This window comes from Carassius auratus, unplaced genomic scaffold (assembly GCF_003368295.1).
Source record: "Carassius auratus strain Wakin unplaced genomic scaffold, ASM336829v1 scaf_tig00215214, whole genome shotgun sequence".
NCBI lineage: Eukaryota > Metazoa > Chordata > Actinopteri > Cypriniformes > Cyprinidae > Carassius > Carassius auratus.
In genome coordinates, this window is record NW_020527990.1 from 13,222 (window position 1) to 33,487 (window position 20,266).

The 20,266-nt window shown below is 38.1% G+C and overlaps 1 protein-coding gene and 1 non-coding gene across 4 annotated transcripts in view; one reads left to right on the forward strand and one right to left on the reverse strand.

The window, feature by feature from the left end:
- LOC113094017 (transportin-1) overlaps nt 1–19,672 on the reverse strand; it is a 29,002-nt gene extending 9,330 nt beyond the window's left edge. For 2 of the 3 annotated variants that reach the window (XR_003287965.1, XM_026259643.1), the window contains exons 1-16: nt 19,275–19,672; nt 17,511–17,586; nt 16,152–16,301; nt 15,572–15,678; nt 8,717–8,850; nt 7,343–7,424; nt 7,054–7,176; nt 6,593–6,711; nt 6,388–6,448; nt 5,834–6,002; nt 5,578–5,730; nt 5,172–5,397; nt 4,887–5,058; nt 4,421–4,507; nt 3,978–4,085; nt 3,658–3,816 (exon numbers count right to left, since the gene is read on the reverse strand). Coding sequence is in view for 2 of the 3 variants with exons in the window: in XM_026259643.1 (XP_026115428.1) it covers nt 3,658–3,816; nt 3,978–4,085; nt 4,421–4,507; nt 4,887–5,058; nt 5,172–5,397; nt 5,578–5,730; nt 5,834–6,002; nt 6,388–6,448; nt 6,593–6,711; nt 7,054–7,176; nt 7,343–7,424; nt 8,717–8,850; nt 15,572–15,678; nt 16,152–16,301; nt 17,511–17,586; nt 19,275–19,379 (2,031 nt within the window). In the remaining variant the exon portion in view is untranslated. The remainder of the gene's footprint in view (nt 1–3,657; nt 3,817–3,977; nt 4,086–4,420; nt 4,508–4,886; nt 5,059–5,171; nt 5,398–5,577; nt 5,731–5,833; nt 6,003–6,387; nt 6,449–6,592; nt 6,712–7,053; nt 7,177–7,342; nt 7,425–8,716; nt 8,851–15,571; nt 15,679–16,151; nt 16,302–17,510; nt 17,587–19,274) is intronic. The other variant, XM_026259644.1, reaches the window with a different exon arrangement.
- An 84-nt stretch (nt 19,673–19,756) lies between these two features.
- trnak-cuu (transfer RNA lysine (anticodon CUU)) lies at nt 19,757–19,829 on the forward strand. The gene has a single exon. It is a non-coding gene; the product is annotated as a tRNA-Lys (tRNA).
- Nucleotides 19,830–20,266: the final 437 nt, after the last annotated feature.

A 20,266-nucleotide genomic window follows, 5' to 3' on the forward strand; every position in this document is an offset into this window, starting at 1 on the left:
CCAGTATCAGGGCCAAAACCTTAACAAGCTCTTGCTCCCTGGTCCTGTGTTAGGCCCATCTCTTCTTGCAGTGCTGCTCAGGTTCAGAGAGCATTCCGTTGCTATCAGCAGTGATATAAAGGGGATGTTCCACCAGATCAGATTGCTTCCCGAAGACAGGCCACTTCTGCGATTCCTCTGGAGGGATCTAAATCCACAGGATCCACCTAACATTTATGAATGGCGGGTTCTCCCCTTTGGCACCACATGCAGCCCTTGCTGTGCCATCTTTGCATTACAAAAACACATCCTGGACCATAGCCAACCTGGGGAAGACGTCCGCCATGCTGTACTGAAGTCTTTCTATGTTGATAACTTTCTGCAGAGTTTCACCTCAGTAGAGGCAGGCAAGGGTCTCGTTGACAAACTCCGGAGCTTATTGGCAGAAGGGGGTTTCGACCTGAGGCAGTGGTCCAGTAACCAACTCTCCACCATAAGCCATTTACCTCCTGAGGCCAGATCTGACAGCACTGAACTTTGGATTTCACAAGGGCAGAGCAACACCCAAGAATCTGCCCTGGGACTGACTGGGGCACAGCTGGCTAAAGTAGTCAGAACAGAACTGAACCTTCCCATACACCAACTCACTCTGTGGACTGACTCCACCACAGTTCTCACTTGGCTGCATTCAGACTCTTGCCGATTCAAAGTGTTTGTTGGAACTAGAGTTGCTGAGATCCAGGACATTACAGACCAGCACACATGGCGTTATGTTCCTTCAACCTATAACCCAGCAGATGACATAACACGGGGGAAAAGCCTATGTAAGCTAGGGCCAGATAGCCATTGGTACCAAGGGCCATCCTTTCTCAAAGGTCCTCCAAATCAGTGGCCAGAAATTCCACACCCCATGCCTGCAGACGAAAGTGAGCTTCGTAAAACAGTTCCCTGCCTCCTTACCTGCTTCACAGCCAGCTTGTCATTCCCTGACTTCAGCCAGTATAAGACATTTGAAGAGCTACTGGAGTCCAGGGCCTGTCATGGGGCAGCAGGCAATCCAACAGCTGATGACTACAAGATGGCGGAAATCAGTGTCCTACAGCAAGCTCAGGAAGAGTGTTTCCCCTCTGAACTGGAGCAGTTAAAGGCAGATAAATCACTTCCCAGAAACAGTCGGCTAAAGGCACTGGCCCCTGAACTGAACCATGATACACAGCTAATCAGGGTAGGAGGTCGCCTTCGCTGTAGCCCTTATCTAGATCCTGATACTGTGCACCCCATTGTCCTAGACCCAAAACACCCAGTGTCCAAACTGCTCATACAGAGTTATGACACTAAACTCCATCATCCAGGCCCAGAAAGAGTCTTTGCAGAGCTTCGGCGAAAATACTGGATTCTTCGCGGCAGAGAGGCAATCAAACGTTGTCAGAGGACTTGTGTGGAGTGCCAGAAGTGGAGAAGAAACCCTGAAGTCCCAAAAATGGCAGACCTCCCTCCAGCCAGATTACGTTTATTTAAGCCTGCTTTCTACTCAACAGGAATGGATTGCTTTGGTCCATATACTGTCAAAGTAGGTCGCAGAAATGAAAAGAAATGGGGCATCCTGTTCAAATGTCTTACTACAAGGGCTGTTTACATTGACATCCTTCATAGCCTTGACTCTGATTCATTCCTTATGGCTCTCAGACGATTCATCGCTAGACGAGGCAAGCCATTCGAGCTATTATCGGATCAAGGGACTAACTTCAAAGGAGGGGAGAGAGAACTGAAGGAAGCATACGCAGCTATCGTCCCTGAATTGCAACAGCAACTGGCAAGCCAGCAAATACAATTCCACTTCAATCCCCCTAATTCTCCACATTTTGGTGGCAGCTGGGAAAGAGAGATTCGCTCCCTTAAACAGGCCTTGATGACAACACTTGGTGCCCAGTCTGTCACCTTCGAAGTAATGTACACTGTGCTGGTGGAGATTGAAGGGATCTTAAATTCCAAGCCACTAGGCTACAGTTCATCTGACATTTCTGATCTAGACCCTATCACACCAAATTCCCTTCTCATGGGGCGGCCAGATTCATCACTTCCTCCTGTAATATACCCTGAATCTGAACTGATCAGTCGACGCAGATGGCGTCATAGTCAAGTCCTTGCCGACCAATTCTGGAGGCGCTTCATCAGGTTCTACCTTCCCAGCCTCCAGACCCGCCAGAAGTGGCAAGATGAGACATCTGACCTCCAGGTTGGCACCATCGTCCTGATTGTCGACCCCCAACTGCCCAGAGCACTCTGGCCAGTGGGCCAGGTGTCGAAGGTATTCCCTGGAGTAGACCGCAGAGTAAGAGCAGCAGAAATTAAAGTTGGAAAGAAGTCATACACACGCCCAGTGGCACGCCTCATCCGATTACCTGCCATACCAGATTAAAGGTACTTTTAATGGTGTAGGACAGGTTATAGGCCCTTTTGTTATTGTACATATTTCCCTTTGGAAATCTGGGGGCGGCTGTAAAAAAGGCCACACGCAGGTTATATTCATTTGGCTAAGCTTCCCCTGCAATACACCACACTCAACGCACACGCAGCATCCATCCTGTGAGCCAATCAGGACTACATGCAGGATGCGAAAGGTCAGCGGTCCCGCCCACAGAACGGAGTTAGAGCGATCGGGAAAGCGGACAGATGCGAGCTGCACTGTAGCGATTTATATTTGCCAAAGTTGTGTGCGTGCCTAAAAAGTGAGTAACAGTCTGCTCATCAATTGCTTCCTATATTGCTTGTGAACATTGAACTGCTTTGAGTGTTTATAAATTAATGCATGCGATTGACAAAGACGAACTCGCTGGTAAAGATGTTCGTGTGTATTTACATACTAGTTATCTCACATATACTACCGCTATGTTTTAAGGACATAATCTGTGTGCTATTTAATCATTATATGGTTTATTTAATATATATCTAATATGTATCGCTCATTTCTAAGAGTTAAAGCACTCTTTTGGCGCATGCGCACTAATGTTCTAGACAGAGCGGCTCCATCTCTGTCCTCAGCGCTGAGAGGTGTCAGATTTCAACTGTGCATTATTAGTCATTTCTAACAGCGCATTTTCCCATATAATTGCACATGTTTCTTATTTGATTGTTAAATCACTGTATTTAATATATTCTCTGTGTAGATACTGTGTTGTTGTTATACTCATTGTGACCACTGTTGTTATTTGTATTTATATATATATTTTCTTTTTATCTTTATTTGTAGAAAACCACACACACTCATGCAAATTCTGTGGTGACAATAAATGGGTTAATCCCGTACAAGTCTTTTACTGGACGCCCCGTTGTGGATCTGTTGCCAACCAGCAAATACGTTTAAAAGAGAAGAGCTACCTGTAGCCACTCAATTTTACAGATACAGTGGTAAACAGCTGCCGCTAGTACTAGCTGTGGCATAGGTTGACACAAACAAACAATGATACAGACTCAAAAGCGGTTTCAACACTGATGATAATAATAATAAATGTTTCTTGAGCACTAAATCACCATATTAGAATGATTTCTGTAGGATCACTGAAGACTGAAATAATGACATTACATTAAAATATGAAATCGATTATATTAAAATATAACTTTTGTTATTATATTGAGTTAAATATGTCATGCCTTGGTGCTACAATGCACTATAGTTACCTGCATGCACTCGTACATAAGAGTGAGAATGTTGCTACGGGCAACTAGCTGTTCAATGTTCCCTCCAAGACCCTCTGCTAACCCGCTGAGCAGATCCAGAGCCACAATCATGAAATCTTTATCAGGAGCTTCATAAAACTCAGGCTGAGTCTGGTGGAGCTGTGATACAGAGAAAGAGATCATGTGATATTCACTATGATGGATAAAAACCTCTTTGTTTTGATCCTAACTCTGGTATTTTGAAGTATTTTCTGACAGTATTACAGAGAGATGAGGGTGTGTGTGTGTGTGTGTGTTTGTGTAATCGTGTGGCTCCTCACCACGGCCTGGGCGAGTGTTTTCTGGACCAGGTTGACACAGCGTTGGTAGACAGGTTCACAGTATGGCAGGAAGCCGCTCTGCAGGGCCGTGGCCACAGATGAGAGACACTAAAAGAGGAATGAACATAGAATGAGGATGAAGATCTTGTTTTAAATCATAATCTTTTACACACACTGACATGCTGGATTCAGAACACTACTAATAATTCCTGTGACTTCTGCTGAATAGTTCTTTTGGATACATTTCTTTTTAATTCTTTGATGAACAGATGGCGTTTTGTAAAAATGTGTACAAATGTGTTTACTGTCACTTTTGGCTGATTTAAAATATCCTTGCTGCCTAAAAGTATAAGTTTCCTTAAAAATAATAAAATAAAAATAAAAAAATCTTATAGACCTATTTTTTTTTTACGGTACTTAATATGAAAGTATTAGATAACTACCTCCAGTAAGGGAAAAAGGTCTTTATCTTCATCCTTCAACTGGTTCCATTTTTGAATCAATGGAGGCATCAGCATCTCAATATATTCCTGCACACAGAGCACACACGTACAGTAGTCATACATGTTTATTAGACATACACAATCAGTTACTAAAAAAACAATAACAACAACATGGCAGACAAAGAAAAAGGTTGGATTTAGAATTACATTACTCTATTTTTTGCTATAAGTTAAATCAATTACAAATAGGTCATTGTAAATAAAATTGATTACCAAACCAGATTTTTGTGTGTGTGTGAGATAGAGCTATTTTTTATCTTTAGGATAATTATTGTGAGATTAATATCACTTAGAACATTCTATGGCAGTTCAGTGTGCGTTTGCATGTAACATACTACCTTTATTGTAATATAAAGATATTTGCCCGAGAAACAAAGTGTTTGTGTGCATTTGACTGTGCAATTACTGGTTTGTTGAGATGGTGGCCCACAGAGTCAGCCAGAGTCCCGATGGCGTCATAGAGGATGAGGAGGTTCTTGTGCTGGTATTTACCGAAAGCAAAAACCAGCGTGTCCAAAATATAAGCAAGGTACGGTACCAGCTCAGTGCAAGCCTCCTCTTCCAGGGTAGCAAAGGCACTGTGGGATGAAAAGTGAGTCAGAGACTTAAAGAGGCAAATGCCTAAAGCTAAAAAGACACCTCAGATAACACAATGTTCTTTAAACTAGATGACATGCATACACATAAATACCTGCAAGCGGCCTCTTGGACACGCTTGTTGCTGTCAAGTATCCGTTTGAGCAGTTCTGTCATGAGCGGTTTGAGGTAGATGTCAGGGGGCTGGCTAACAACCCAGTGTGCATAGCGGCTTAGAGTCCAGCAAGTGATGGATCGAACCAGTGCCTTCTTATCAGACAGACACTGCACCAAATGAGGAATCAACTCCGGCAAGTAGGGGATCATCCCCTGCATACAGCCTAAAGCAAAGAAAGAAAATACTTTTCATAAAATAAATAAATAAATGTATAAATTAATTATTAAATAATAAAAAAACTTTTGAACATAAGTGTTAGGTATATCCAAGTTTCCCACTTTGAATCCTAATGTTTATGCAGTGAATGTATTCTAAAATGCATTCATGGGAAATGTTGGAATACCTTCAGCAATGGCTCCCAGTACAAGTATGCCAGACTCTTTAACAAGCCACTCTGGATGGAACAGTAGTTCTTTCAGTAAAGGAAGGATATGCAAAAGCAAATCATCTCTGAAAACATTCGCCAGGACATCTAGTGCAGCTGCAGAACATTTCCCTACACACACCAGAAAAAAATAATGAAGACAACAGCAAATGTCTCACTGTACGTCCGTTTTAAAGAAGTCAAGGACTTGTCATTTTTAAACACCGTTTCTTACTCAAGTTCCAATCTGAGATGGTTTCATCATCATCCAAATCATCTTCATCATCATCTTCCTCAATGGAGTCTCCACCCTCGTGTTGTTGGGCCACAGTGCGTGAGCGATGGAACCTGGGACGAATGTCCTGCTCATTGTCCGGGATTGCTTCATCCTCCTCAACATCACCCTGGAGATCATTAACATAGTAAGATTATCTTTTTATTTGGCATAAACCTATAATTATCTTTTTCTGCATCACATGCTTTCAAAATAAATCTCAAATACTAATGTATTCTTGAAATAATGCTTTCTGTACTTAATGATTCTCTAAAAGACAGGCTGAGATATGGAAAATAAAAAGCTATTAATTTGCATATGACAAATGTAAACAAATTGACAATATGGGTTTTGTAAATGCGGTTGAGCACTCTAACCAAATCACATGTTTGCTGCGAGTATGAACTCAAATCACAGTTGTTATTTAATATGTTTTACTTCTTTATCTTTTATGTTTAGGGTGACCTATGAAAACACATCAAAAAGAAGCTTTAGAACCAGATAGAGAAACTGACCTTCAACAGGATTATGTCAATCTCAGAGTACTTCATTCCATTCACAAGAACCGGTATCAATCTGTGACAAAATAACAAACAAACTCATGACTGATCCTGATCCAGCTTTGTCCTGTGCTGAAATGCATTATAATTAAATGCATCTACAACAGTTGATCGTTTTTTATTTTAATCAAAAGGACACTGTGTGTTTGCACATGCTCACTTAGGCAGGTGTCCACACAGAACCTCCTTACACACAGGCTGCTCGGCAAGCGTGAGCCAAAATTCACAGGCCTCCAGAGCGACATTTTCATCCTGATCTTGAGTCCTCTGCAACATGTACTGAAAAACAGAGAAGGGGTTGCGAGCATAAAAACATCAAGCCTTATTCATGAAACATGAAAAATTAATACCTTGAGTGTAACATAAGCAAAGTTAATTTCTACACATAAAAGTATTGTGTTTTATGAAGGCTCACTGAGAGAACTTTTACCAAACTAGCATAAAAAAATAAAAAATAAAAAGTCCACAAGAGGCTGCTGTTGCTTCACTTTGCCTCTCTGGGATCTGACCACATTTAGCAAAAAACATTTACTAAGTTAGAGATGACAAGAAAAGTAGGTTCCTTCTTTCAGAAATCATGTCATAGAGTTACATTAGGGGTTGCAGATGGTGTGATCTAACCTCAATGATGTTGTGCATGTGAGGAAGGAGACGGTCTAATCTGACTTCCAAGAGCATGACTAAAGCTCTGCACACATTCTTCCTCACTTCAGGCTCCTCATCACCTGCCAGTGCAAACAGGTTCTGCGGCACAAAGACATTTACATACATTTAAAAACATTTTCATTTCTCGAACTTAACGGTGACACAACTTCCTCAAAACCAACATCACAATTCTGGGGTTTTCAGATTAATTTTTATTTTTTGGGTGAACATATACTATTAAGGTGGCCGGTTTTATAGACGGTACCTCAATGAAAGGATCTATGTGCAACATCAGGGCCTGTGTTCTGCTGATGATGAACTGGTTCACACAGGCAATGGCATGAGACCTACAACAGACAACAAGCACCATACATATATCAAACAACTGCTCAGCGAGTAGTAATCTACCCAGTACTAGGTGGTCACTATATACTGGTATTGACGATAACGTAATATTTAAAAATAAAATATGGACAATGTTAATACTACACATACGATTATATTGTAAACAGTGCAGCACTAAAAACTGTATGGACCACAGAAGCTGGTGGTTTTGCATCGCCATTCATCCTAAAACGGAAAAAGTCGTCAATAACACAGTGTGTAGCTACTACTGCCACACAAAATCATGTTGGAGGAGATAGTCTGCAGGAAGCCCTGATCAATAGTGAGTTCATTTTGTGCAGTTATGGTAAAAAAAAACTCTCTCTGTCTCCCTCCACTTGGTTTTTTTCAGTGTGATTCATTGGCAAAAAAAGATAAAACACATGCAAAAGGAAAACAAATTGAAAATCTGATATTAGGGGTGGGCCAGATTCCTGTAGACACAACTGGCTGGCAGGAATTTGTCAAGTGGTAGAGATTTTGGACTTTCTTCTCAATAGTGGTTATACGCTCACTTGTCGTTAATGGCTAAATGATCATGAAAAAGTATCATTTGCACATATTTTTAAGCAGTACAGTTTAAAAACAAGTGTTTTTAATCTGCTGAGATGCAATCAGCAGTGAAAGAGAACTAATTTCGCTATATGCGTGATCTGTCTGAGTGCTGTCAGAGAGGCGGTGCTCATAAAATGTGAAGTTATTGAGTTATTTTTGTCACTTTACAGGCCTCAAGCAGTTAAACACACACACACTTGTGTGTAAAAATAAGGTCATAAGTTAAAGCAAAAATTTTGGATCAATTTTGGAATATTGGATCCTATTAAAGTGACAGCAGTTTAATATTCCTGCTGTCTGACTTAAAAAAAAAAAATGTCACTGCTCTTGACTAAATCACTTGTGTAACTTTTTTTATCCTATGCTTATAATTTGCTTCTTATTCTTATTTAATCTTTTTACTTGTCTTATTCTTCTTACTGTCACTCAGTATTCTTTTTTGTGATACTGACACATGAAATATGAAATTTCAATGTTATCAAAAATATTGATATCAAAAGACCTTATCAAAAATAACTATATCATGATATATATCATTAACGTGAAATAAAATTACTCTTATTGAGGGGAAGTCGTGGCCTAGTGGTTAGAGAGTTTGACTCCTAACCCTAAGATTGTGTCTAAATCAATTAGTTACAAGTAACTTTTCCCCACGGTTTCAAACATTTGGGCTCCATTAAGGAACGCAGGTTTATCTTACCTGATCTTGGGGCTACTGTGCTTGAAGAACTGCAGAAACTTGGGGATCATCACGTTGAGTGGTCGGTCCAGCATGTCACTGTCTAGGATCTCAGCAGAGTCCTCACAGATCTTCTGCAGAGCTCCAAAAGCCCCCTAAAAAGACAAACACATCAGGAATGTAACACGTACAAAATATACATATTTACCCTTCTCAATGAACAACACACATTTTTAATCTAGAATACTTCCATTATAATCAATCAAACTGACCTAACCAGTCGTAACTGTCACACAGTGACACTCAAACCTTCAGTCCATTTCTATTTTTGGCTTGACGTGCAGCCAGAGCTGCTGAAAAAATAAAGTAGAATACTCTTGGAGTTGCCGCAAGCTAACAGCTGGCTCATGTACTGTGTACATTGCAGGTGACATGCAGATTTAATGCAAAGCAGACCGACAAAAACAGCTGTAGGAAATTTAAGGGAAGCCGTAAAGCAGAACATGTGAAATACTGTAGGGGAAGCTACAACAGAGATGACGTGATAATATTTAAGTAACCAGACAGTAAAGTATATTTTTTTAAAAAAAAGTCAATGCTTAAATCAATATAAAAGGGTATAACTACTCCTTAAACGGATAGTTCACCTTCAGTTGCTGGTCACTATTGACTTCCGTTGTATGGAGAAAAAAAACTAGACTGTAAACTGTAACAAACCAACTGTAGGTAAACTATACCATTAATACACAGGAAATAAATGCCCATGGTAATAACTGAAATTGTCACAGGAGTAATGTGGGTTTCATAAGTCAGTAATTTGTTCAGTACGCAATACAGGTCTGGCTATGAGGTTCATAGCCTCATTACATAAAACACATATAAGGACAATAATAGTTCATATGAAAACTACTAGTACTATTACTACTACTTTTAACTATACACTGTATATATTAACTATATACTGTACAAAGTAAAAAGTACCAGTTAGAAAATGTATAATAATAATACTAATAATAATTTAAATATGTGCAGCCTTCGTAGGATGCAGCTTTCTGTTTGATAGACTCCCATTGATATGTTTCCTTGAACTGAAAAAAGCTCAATGAGAAGTCGATTCCCCTTAATGGTAATTATTCCCACATTTGAAATCGAATTCCAAACACCTCGGAATTGATTCCCAGTCCTAATATCAAAGTCGGAATTGACCTTTTTTTTTGTTTTTTACAGCTCAATTGGTAGAGCACTGTTGGGTTCGGGGTTCGATTCCCCGGGAACACATGATATGTAAAAATTGATTGCCTGAATACACTGTAAGTCGCTCTGGATAAAAGTGTCTGCTAAATGCATAAATTTAATTTAATTTAAATTTAAATTTGATAAGGCTGCATTAACGCTACTGCGGTTCCTGAAACCACGCCTTTTTTCTTTGCATGAACATTTTGGTGGCATTACACGTATATATTTCCACATCGTGATGTAGAAATGTGGGGGCCTGGTTGAATGAGGCGTTTTAGACTGATCTGGATCAGCCTTCTCTTTTAGGTTGAATAAATCCTTTTGTGGAAGACTTTGAGCTATGTAACTGCAGATCTTATACTTGCACAAATAGCTACATAAGACACAATACTTGAAACCTAGAATTGCTAGTGCTAACCCAGTAAACGTAATGAAAATATAGAATTCACGGCCACAAAATATCACCAAAAGAATCTGATGGAGAACAATGCCAAAGCCAGCCCCTGCAGCCAAGGGACCCACCCAACACATCAAGCTTCCTCCTGATCTCACAGACATTCCACCTGTAAGGAATCTAATCAGGTCACGAGTACAAACGGCGCCGTGGCAACAAGCTGTCTGGCTCGGCTGTTGCTATGGCAACTGTCTCCACTGTCAGCTTGCACTTGGTTGGAAATGGCACATTTCGAGCTAGAGAGCTTAGAGAAAATAACAGAGGAAGCCTCCAGTCAAAACACCACACACTATAACAACGGCTAAACTATCTATCTATCTATCTATATTATACACACGTACATTATAGATATATAGAAATACACACACACACACACACACATATAATGAACTGTGAATATATATGTCCATATATACAAATGCCAAGACATGTCAAGGATTTCATTAAATATTGAAAATTAATTTCCTGATTATAATTTCATTTAAAAACTACCATTTAGCAAAAAAAAAAAAATTTGACAACAAACAATGGCCTTTGGTTAGACCAGCAGTACAACAAACACATTAGTAATTACCATCACTTTAACATGCATTTCCGCACCAGTGTGCTCATATATCAGCCAGTGTGGGCTGTGGCCACTTTAAGCCAATAAACTAGGATTCAAAGTTCAGAACCATCTTAAACATAAACAAGATAACATACGTCATCCCTGCATATTAAACTTATTACAGGGAGGAAAACCACTCTACGGCCAAGCTAAAAGAGACATCCTTGACATTCTGGAAATGTCTCTAAACTTGTTCAGACTTCATATAGCAATATGATGACCCACATACCACAACCAAACCAGAGGATCACAGCGGTAGATGGATGCTTTTCCCTTTACACACACACACAGAGCTAGGTTGTCTGCTGCTTATATTACCACTTATGTGTCTTCAGAATTAAACTCATGACCTTGTTCATAGGTCATGTACTCCATGTACTCAAATCAGTTCAATCTTTCTAATGCTCCTTGTTAAAGTATTTTCTATGTAAGTAATAGGCATACAACCACATCTACTTGAACTTGAAAAGACAAAGACTGAAATATCCTAAAGTGTTTATCTAAACTGTAAGATAATGTATTTTAAATAGGCAATACAATTTTAAACATGGGATTATACATTTTAAATAATTTTATACATTAAAATAAAGTAATTTTCTGACATATACAATTAATGTACATTCTAGGGTAAGTTAACTACTAAGGCAGAATTTCATTCCTATTGTGATCATATTAGGACTTTAACATTTCTCCTAATCATTTATCTATGAGTGGTCCATCTCCTTCCCCTTGTAATGATTCTGGCCTGGCGCTCTGCATGCTATAAGAGTTGAGCTAGAGGACTGACTCTGACTGATTTTCTTACTCAGCATGCCATTTAAACACAGTGTGGGTGTGTGAGAGTTTCCTCATAAGTAACTTTGATGTAACTGCATTTTTCAGGTACATACACCCTACTAATTATAGACGCATATTCTACGTAGTCAGACCACATGCTGTCTGAGGATTTGCCAATCACTACACGCAATAGAGGGTGTGACATTCCACACACACCCCAAGAAATGTAATATGCATATAATTTGACACATAAAAAACAAGAAAAATTATTTGTTATACAGTAATACACCAAAACTATATTTACTCACTTTAAAATACCGTAAAAACACTAATATGGTGGTTTTTTTTTGTGTTTTTTTTACAAATTAAATGAGAGTTTTTTTTTTTAAACCATTTTTTAAGATTCCCTGAAGAACAGAAAGTTTGAATTAAGTTAAAAATAAAATAAAATAAAATAATTATAATTTAAAAAAAAAAACAGTGTGTAGTAAAACAAAAAAATACATACACTATGGGACTCGGATGTAAAACTGTTCTGAAGGGTTTTCTCATTTGAATAATTTTTACATAAATTATATAATCAAATTACAATCTGAATTGACCGAATTGAAAACAAATTCATTGTATATTGGTATTTGGAATATCCTCCTTTATGGGGAAATTACAGTTTACAGTAAACGGCAATAATTTACTTACATTTGATTAGCACACCTATCTATTCCTCTTTTTAAGTCATAATATTTCAGAATCATAAAGCTTAATTTGTAGGCTTAAACTGGTCACATTCACTGAAGACCCTTCTGAAGAGCGCTGTGCATAGAAGTACGCAACAGTCTGAAAGCGTGCACCATCTCTAGACATGTCTATGAACAGTTGTGATCACATCTGATCTCCACAGTAGAAAATAACTGACCTCAATCTGTGTTAACAAGCCTGCTCAAGAGTCTCACAGTCACAGAGGGCAGAGCATTGTACTGCACACGCTCGGAGTTCACAGTTTCTTTGTTCTAGTGTGGGTGTATGAGACAGAATGTACTCAACTACTAAATAAAAGGCACATCTCAAGATGATGTGTGTTAGTGTGTTAACCAGGGTTCACTGCCCTGTATGTCTCTTAACCCAAACAACTACACTTGCCTGGGAAGTTGTAGAATTTAAAGAAACACAAAGTTTACAAATCAGCTCCGTATTTTACCAGCCAAACCTAACTCGCAACATCAAAGCAGAGATAAGTTTGTGTGCACACGTATATGTATTGATCTAACGCCAAGACTTCACCTTCTTAGCCTTGAGTCCAGATGCTCGGACTCAAGGAGTTTTACATGCTTGCATCAGCAAAACAGATTTATCCAAATGGATGCTACAGTTACTGTGTAGATAATGACCGTGGAGTGTGAAACTTATGTACATAAATAAAATACTAATAATAATATTAAAGGGTTAGTTCACACAAAAATTCTATCATTAATTACTCAACCTCACGTCGTTCCAAACTAAGGACTTTGTTGTAGTATTCTCACTAATGGCGGAAGATAATTGTAATAATTGTTGAATAAAGCAGTGATTTTTGTTTTCTTTACACACAAAAAGTATTCTCGTATCTTCATAAAATTACGGTTGAACAACATGGACTATTTGCGATGTCTTTACTGCGTTTCTGGGCCTGGGAACATTTCAGTTACATTGTTGTCTATGGAGGGCCAAAAATATCTTAATTTGTGTTCTGAAAAAGAACAAAGGAAATACAGATTTGGAACGACATGAGGGTGAGTAATTATTGACAGAATTTTCATTTTGGGGTGAAAACTATCCCTTTAAGAATGATAATGTTTTATAGCACACAAATCTTTTAAACTCATTGGCGTTTAACGTGGTTTGTTTGTTTATTTAGTTTTTCATGCCATGTTAGCATCATGGCTATTTACATGAGAAAAAGGTTCAGTATCATCCATAAAATCTACATTATATAAACCATTTCAACTAAACATAAGATTACAAATCTAAAATACATTCAGGTACTTTTTTAAATATTCCATGCAAGCAGGTTTCTCTTAACGTGGTTAGTGTTTCCTTCATTTTTTAAGCTTTAAGACAAACCATTCATTTTCAGAGTACACACATAATGGTTCAAAGATAGACACTTTTAATATGCTAACACTGGACAGCCTTGAGTGACTACAAAGCAGTCTGGAATTAAATGGCTATTTTAAGGACTTGTTGCCTTTTCCCACATTACTAGATTGAATATTGCATATATTGTTATTCCAAATTAATGAAACTGATTGATCCAGTTCAACCCTCTACACTGCGAGGAAATCACTCACATATGCGACTAAATCTTCATTCTGGCGACTAAATGATGTCTAATATTAGCCAATGGCTAACAAATTCTCAGATTTTACTCGCCAGTGTGTGAGTTGGAGGCTAAGTATAAGTTTAGCACAGATATATTTTTACTCGCGAACACTCTCTGACTGAGCGCTTCAGAGTTTCACTCTCCATCAAGCGATCTGTGATATTTCTCATTGGCTGACACTCAACTATTATCGTCCCTGTTGGGATTTCAGCAAAGAATTTCGAGTGAATGCACAAAACCTGATTAATATTCATGAATCCGGCAGCTCATTAATCCTCAGTAATCCTTAGTGTGTTTTATAGTTCTTATTATCAGAATTCAGTATTTTTTTTACAGAAACACCGAATGACAGAAAAAACCACCACCACCTCTCCATTTAAAATGTTCAGTTAAAATGACTAACATGCATTCAAATATGTTTATCAAGTTTAATTCTAATTACTTTAGTTCTATTATTAAATAATACTTGATTATTATAAAGCTTGACTGACTGATGTCAAAAGCGTCCTTTCAGATATTTAAAAAACTGCTGCATTTTACAAATATTTATATATTAAACTAGTTTATATAGTTTACTATTGCCAAGGTGTCCGTAGAGGGTTGCTTGTTAGAATTATACATATTATTACCTAATTATGAAAGGACAAATCTGTGAGTTTTAACTTGTATTTACATGCTCACAGAACTTATTTACATTTTAGCAAATTCAATTACAGTTATTCTGATTAATAGAAAGTAAAAAAGCATATTTTTGAAATAGAAATCTTGGTAATTTCACTAAATGTTTTTACTGTTATTTTGATTATGTAATTTCACCTTGCAGAATAAAAAAAAATTATAATTTTCAGTCAATTTTATTGATCACAAACATTTTTTTATTTTTATTATTGCAGTAACGGCATTAGCAGTGACTATATTCCACTGTTGTGAAAACAACTAAAATTTTTATGAAAATAAAGTCCAATTTTGATCCAAGATTTGTAATTGCTTTACAAATATTTTGCGATGATTAAACAATCATCCAAATTAAGATATTACATGAAACAATCTCCAGCTAAACATTAAACCAAACATCCAGACAAATAACACTCCAATTAAATCAACTATGAATACTAAAAGAAACCCAGTGTGACCGTTTGACGAGCACACTTCGAAGATGTTAATTCTCATTACATCATGCCATGCAGAGAAACCTCCCTGTGGAGGTATGTTGCAACACACATATCACCAAACCTCAGCTGTACTGCCGAGGGCTCAGATGATGAAGCTTTGAACTAGGCCAACACTACAGTTTTAGACAATGAGTCAGCAACATGCATCATCTCACAGCTCCACTTAGAGGGACAAAGAGCGTGAAACATGAGATAATGTGAGACTGATGAGAAGAAACACGAGAGAGGAGAGAAAGGACATCAGAAAGTGTGTGTGTGTGTGTTTGTGTCTTACTTCACAAGTATTATAGTCCTCTGAGTCCAGCAGTAAACAAAGTTTAGGTAGAAGCTCCGGCCAGTTTTGTAACTCCCCTTTAGAGGCTATAGTTGTGATCAGAATACCTGAGGAACACAAACATATGGACAATAATGCACTATTCAGACAAGCCTATACTGCAGTTCACATAACCAACAGCGCTTATGCAAATCTGATATCATATTCTATCAAAACATCATAATATGTGGACAATGTGTATTAATCAATGTGTGGGGAAACATTAATTCAAATAAATGAATAAAAATTTCAAACCAAATAAGCAAAAAGAAGAGAAACAATATTATGCTGTGTTTTGTGAGATGCGTAGTAACCTCAGAAACAGAGCACTGCATTCCTCATTACAGTCTAATCACAATCACAAAAGGCTCATTTCAAAAAAACACACTGTATTCTCGAACATAGAGTCAATAAATGATCTTACATCGAAAGCAACAACATAAAGCCAGACACAGACCCTAAAGGCATAATATTGTTTGTCATGATGGCAAAAGCTGTGGCTCTGAGCCAGACAGGAAATGCTTTTTCAGTCCATACTCACCCACTGTGGCTCTAATGAGCGGTGAGGAGTCTCCGATGTTTTGCAGGCACTCATTTTTGATGAAGTCAGACACACCATTTGGGAAGTTCTGGTAATGGGCCTTAACGTTGTTCTTCAAAATGAGACCACTGAGAGACCGAGTGGGCTCATCTATGAGAAAGGAAGGATGAAAAGCTTGGGTAGAAAACATAGCCCCGGGCACAAGACACAGCATTAAAGGAAAGAAAGAAAGAATCAAACTACCACAGGGATAACCAGAAATAGCTATACCTCAAATACTACAAGAATGCAAATACAATTAGACTACAAATGTGAAAGTATTTAAAATGCCACACTTATACAGAAATATGACAAAGTAATACAACCTTAAATATGATGAAATTATGTAACATGATAACAATCTTGTCGATTCAAAAAATAGCTTTTAAATAAGATACTAATCTAAAAATTACAAATAAATAAATCTACAGCCCAACACAGGGCGAGAAAATCTTAACTTTTGAGCCTTACACAGGTTAGTGGATGCTTAATAAAGAAACATCTGTTTTTATGATATAATTATATAATATAATGCAATATTTGACACCAATAAAATGTTGCTTTAAGAAATAAACTAAACAAACACAGCTCACAGATAAAACTGAAATTCTTACTGAGAGATTTTTATTATTATATTATATACAGTATTATACATCAGTTAGACAAATTTGACACTTATAGAAATATGTAGTTTGAAAAAAAAATCAAGTCAAAAATTATTCACTTAAAATAAATAAATCTACAGTACACACTGGGAAATCATTTTTTTTGTCGAGCTCTGAACTCATTTGGTGGATGCTTCATAAAGAAACGTCAGTTTTTAAATGGACCGCAGGCTTATTCAGGGAAAAGGAGAGAGAAACACTGGTAGATGAACTAGTGTTGTTTTTAAACATGTTCTGTGACCTGGGGCTTGTCCGAGGACACAGATTCAAAAGGTCAGAGCAGCTAAGCTCCCAGTGCACTTGACAGATTACCACTGACCTGAAGTCACAGCAGCTACACAGCCACTGGCTTCAGAAAACATGCTCCCCTCATATCTGAGCCATTTCTTCTAGTAATTGGAATATACGATTTTCTCTTAATATACCACACAAAACTGTCATGGGAAACCCCATAAACTGCAATGAACCACAATGCAGACCGACCACTGGCAACTACATACAAATTAAAGGGGGGTTATATTCACTAATTAAAGCGACCCCAGAAATCCCTAAAGGATAAATCACATAAACATAATAATTCTAAATATGCCACATCTCAAATTAAAATTATCAATCAAGTATAATACTATCAATTAATGCAACATGCACATCTTACCTTCGGTCTTTAGCTTTGTGAGCACAAATATCAGGTAGTTGTTGAAGTCCGGGTATTGATTGAGCTGCTCAAGTTTCTGTGGGGCACATTAAGAAAAGGCATACAGACCACAGAGACAGAGGATAATGCAAACAGCAGGGGAAATGTGCATCTGCGCACGTACTTAATGGACAAAACGCTTGATGTTTACAGTAGATGGATGATTATATCATATCACCATTCAGGTATCATTCGCCAATCGTATAATACACAAATGATGTGTGAATATAATTTAACATCCATGAAGGTAAATATGGAAACGGTTTTATAGGATGGTAAATAAACTTAACTTGGGACATAAGGGAATTCACTACACTATTAACTAAAAAACTACACAAACATCAATATTGCAGACTAAATCTGTAACAAAATGAAAAATAATTCAATACATCTGCTTTTGAAAGAACGGTGTAGAAAGCACACAGAAGAACTAACTCCGGGAAATAAAGAAATAAAGTCTTACGAAAAAAAGCAAATATAAAGGACATGTACAAAAAAACTATTTAATAACAAGCAGTCTCATTTTTATTTTTTTATTTTACATTTTCTTAAAAGAGTGAAATTATTTGATTGTTGGAGATGTTACTTTCAGTAGCCACTGGCACATTCCTAACCCACAAATCTCTAAAAAAGAAAGAAAATCCTGCTGGTTTGGAACTAGCTAATCTTTAGGCAAATAATTCACTGGTAATTCAACAAACTATATGAAATTTGACTATTTATATACCTTATTTGTGGTGAGATTCATTTCACATGAAATTTAGACCAAGTACTTTTAACCATGTTATGTTTTTGGTATAAACGTGTAGCATTTTCTCATCTGCTCCTTTCACAGGCAGTTGTATATGATGGACAAAAAAAAAAAAAACAATGCATAATTTGCTAGATGAAGGGGGCGTCATACCCACTGACATACCCACATCTTGCTCTCCCTGTTGTGGAATAAAGACTGAAACATCGCGAATGTCAGATGTCTTTGTCTGAGCTGCAGAAACACCAGGATAACAATCCTCGCACCTCTGCAGCTGGAGGTCCGTCTAATCACAATCTGCGTCTCATAACAAACTGATCAGCCGACATAGATTCAACATTTTCATTTCATTCAAACGCGCCTGCACTGCCCAGAAATGCTGTTTAGTCTAGATTTTGAATACAATCATAACGTTCATTAGATCAGATGAATGTTTATAAATAATCTCAGAGACTGTGTGTGCTGTAGGCAGTTGACACACAACAGCTGGACACGCCATCTGATGTAAAGCTTAAAGAGACAGCTCATCCAAAAAAATCAATTCTGTCATCATTTTCTCACCCTCATTTCTTTCCAAACCGGTATGTCATTCTTTCTTTTGCAGATAATTTGAAGAATAATTAACCAAACGGTATTGACTCTAGTTGACATCCATTGTACGGACACTAAGGTGTTTCTCAAGATATCATAATTTATTTCCTAACGAAGACATACAGGTTTGGAATAACGTGAGGGTGAGTAAATAATAACAAATGTTCGGTTTTGGGTGAACTAACGTTATCCCTATAAGTCAAACACTCACCGAATGAGCTACTGACACCACCCTAATCTACAGATCAAATATATCCTCTAATTGACCCCAGTGCGTTTCAGATCTTAAGTACATAGTAACGTTTGAGCTAATCACAGGCCAACTCCTGCTCAAACTCCGCCATCCCCCTTGTTCACTGCCCCTTCAGCGAGGTAAAGGATACTTGTTGGACGGATCGTTGCGTGGATGTGTCGGGGGACTGTGATTCCTTGAGCAGCTGTAAGATCTGCTGAAGTCCCTGCTCGTCGGGTTTCCACTGGCACTCCATCTTGTGTGCTTGGAGTCTCGCTCTCTCTCTCTGTAGGCGCGCAGATCTACACCCTTTCACATCAAATAACGGCCTCCACCTTGACCTTCAGCTTTAAGACCGGCTGTTATCGAGCGAAAGATGTGGAAGACGCCTCTGCGAGAGTTTACTGTTGATAGACCCTTGTGAAAATGAGTGTGATCCGCGGCGTTGTGTTGCTGGTGACGCTAGGCTAGCGTACATACATGGACTTGGTCTGGTCCGGATCACCACACATCGACAGTGATAAGCCTCTGTGCTGCACTGCCCGCCGGTCCTAGCGCCTGTCTAATCGCTGGCTGGATGGAAAGACTTGGCGGGTAAACTCTATATCTGACCCCAAATATCGCAGGTTCAGGGCCCGGCTAGCTCAGTCGGTAGAGCATGAGACTCTTAATCTCAGGGTCGTGGGTTCGAGCCCCACGTTGGGCGAATACTTTATTTTCACATTACACTGGCGACATTGTTCTGTGAAAAATGATTACAAAACAACAAATTAAGGTGCTACTGGATAAAATAAGGGATGGTGCAGTTTTACTTCTTTTTTTTTTCGTTTTTTTTTTTTTTTTCTTATAGTGGAAGTCAAAGGTAACCAAAACTGTTTGCTTACCAACATTCTTCAAAATATCTTCTTTTGTTATCCACAGAAGACAGGTTCGGATAGGAAGGGCATGAGGATGAGTAAATTATGTCAGAATAAAATGTTTGGGTAAACTGTCCCTTTAAGACTGTTTAACTCAGAGTTCAAGAGACTGCAGTTAACTGAAAATCTGGATTATCAGATTCGAAAGGAAACGCAAATGAATTATACATTTCAAAATGTAATTAACTTTTATTTGCCAATTTTTTTATTCAAATGTCAACTGTCA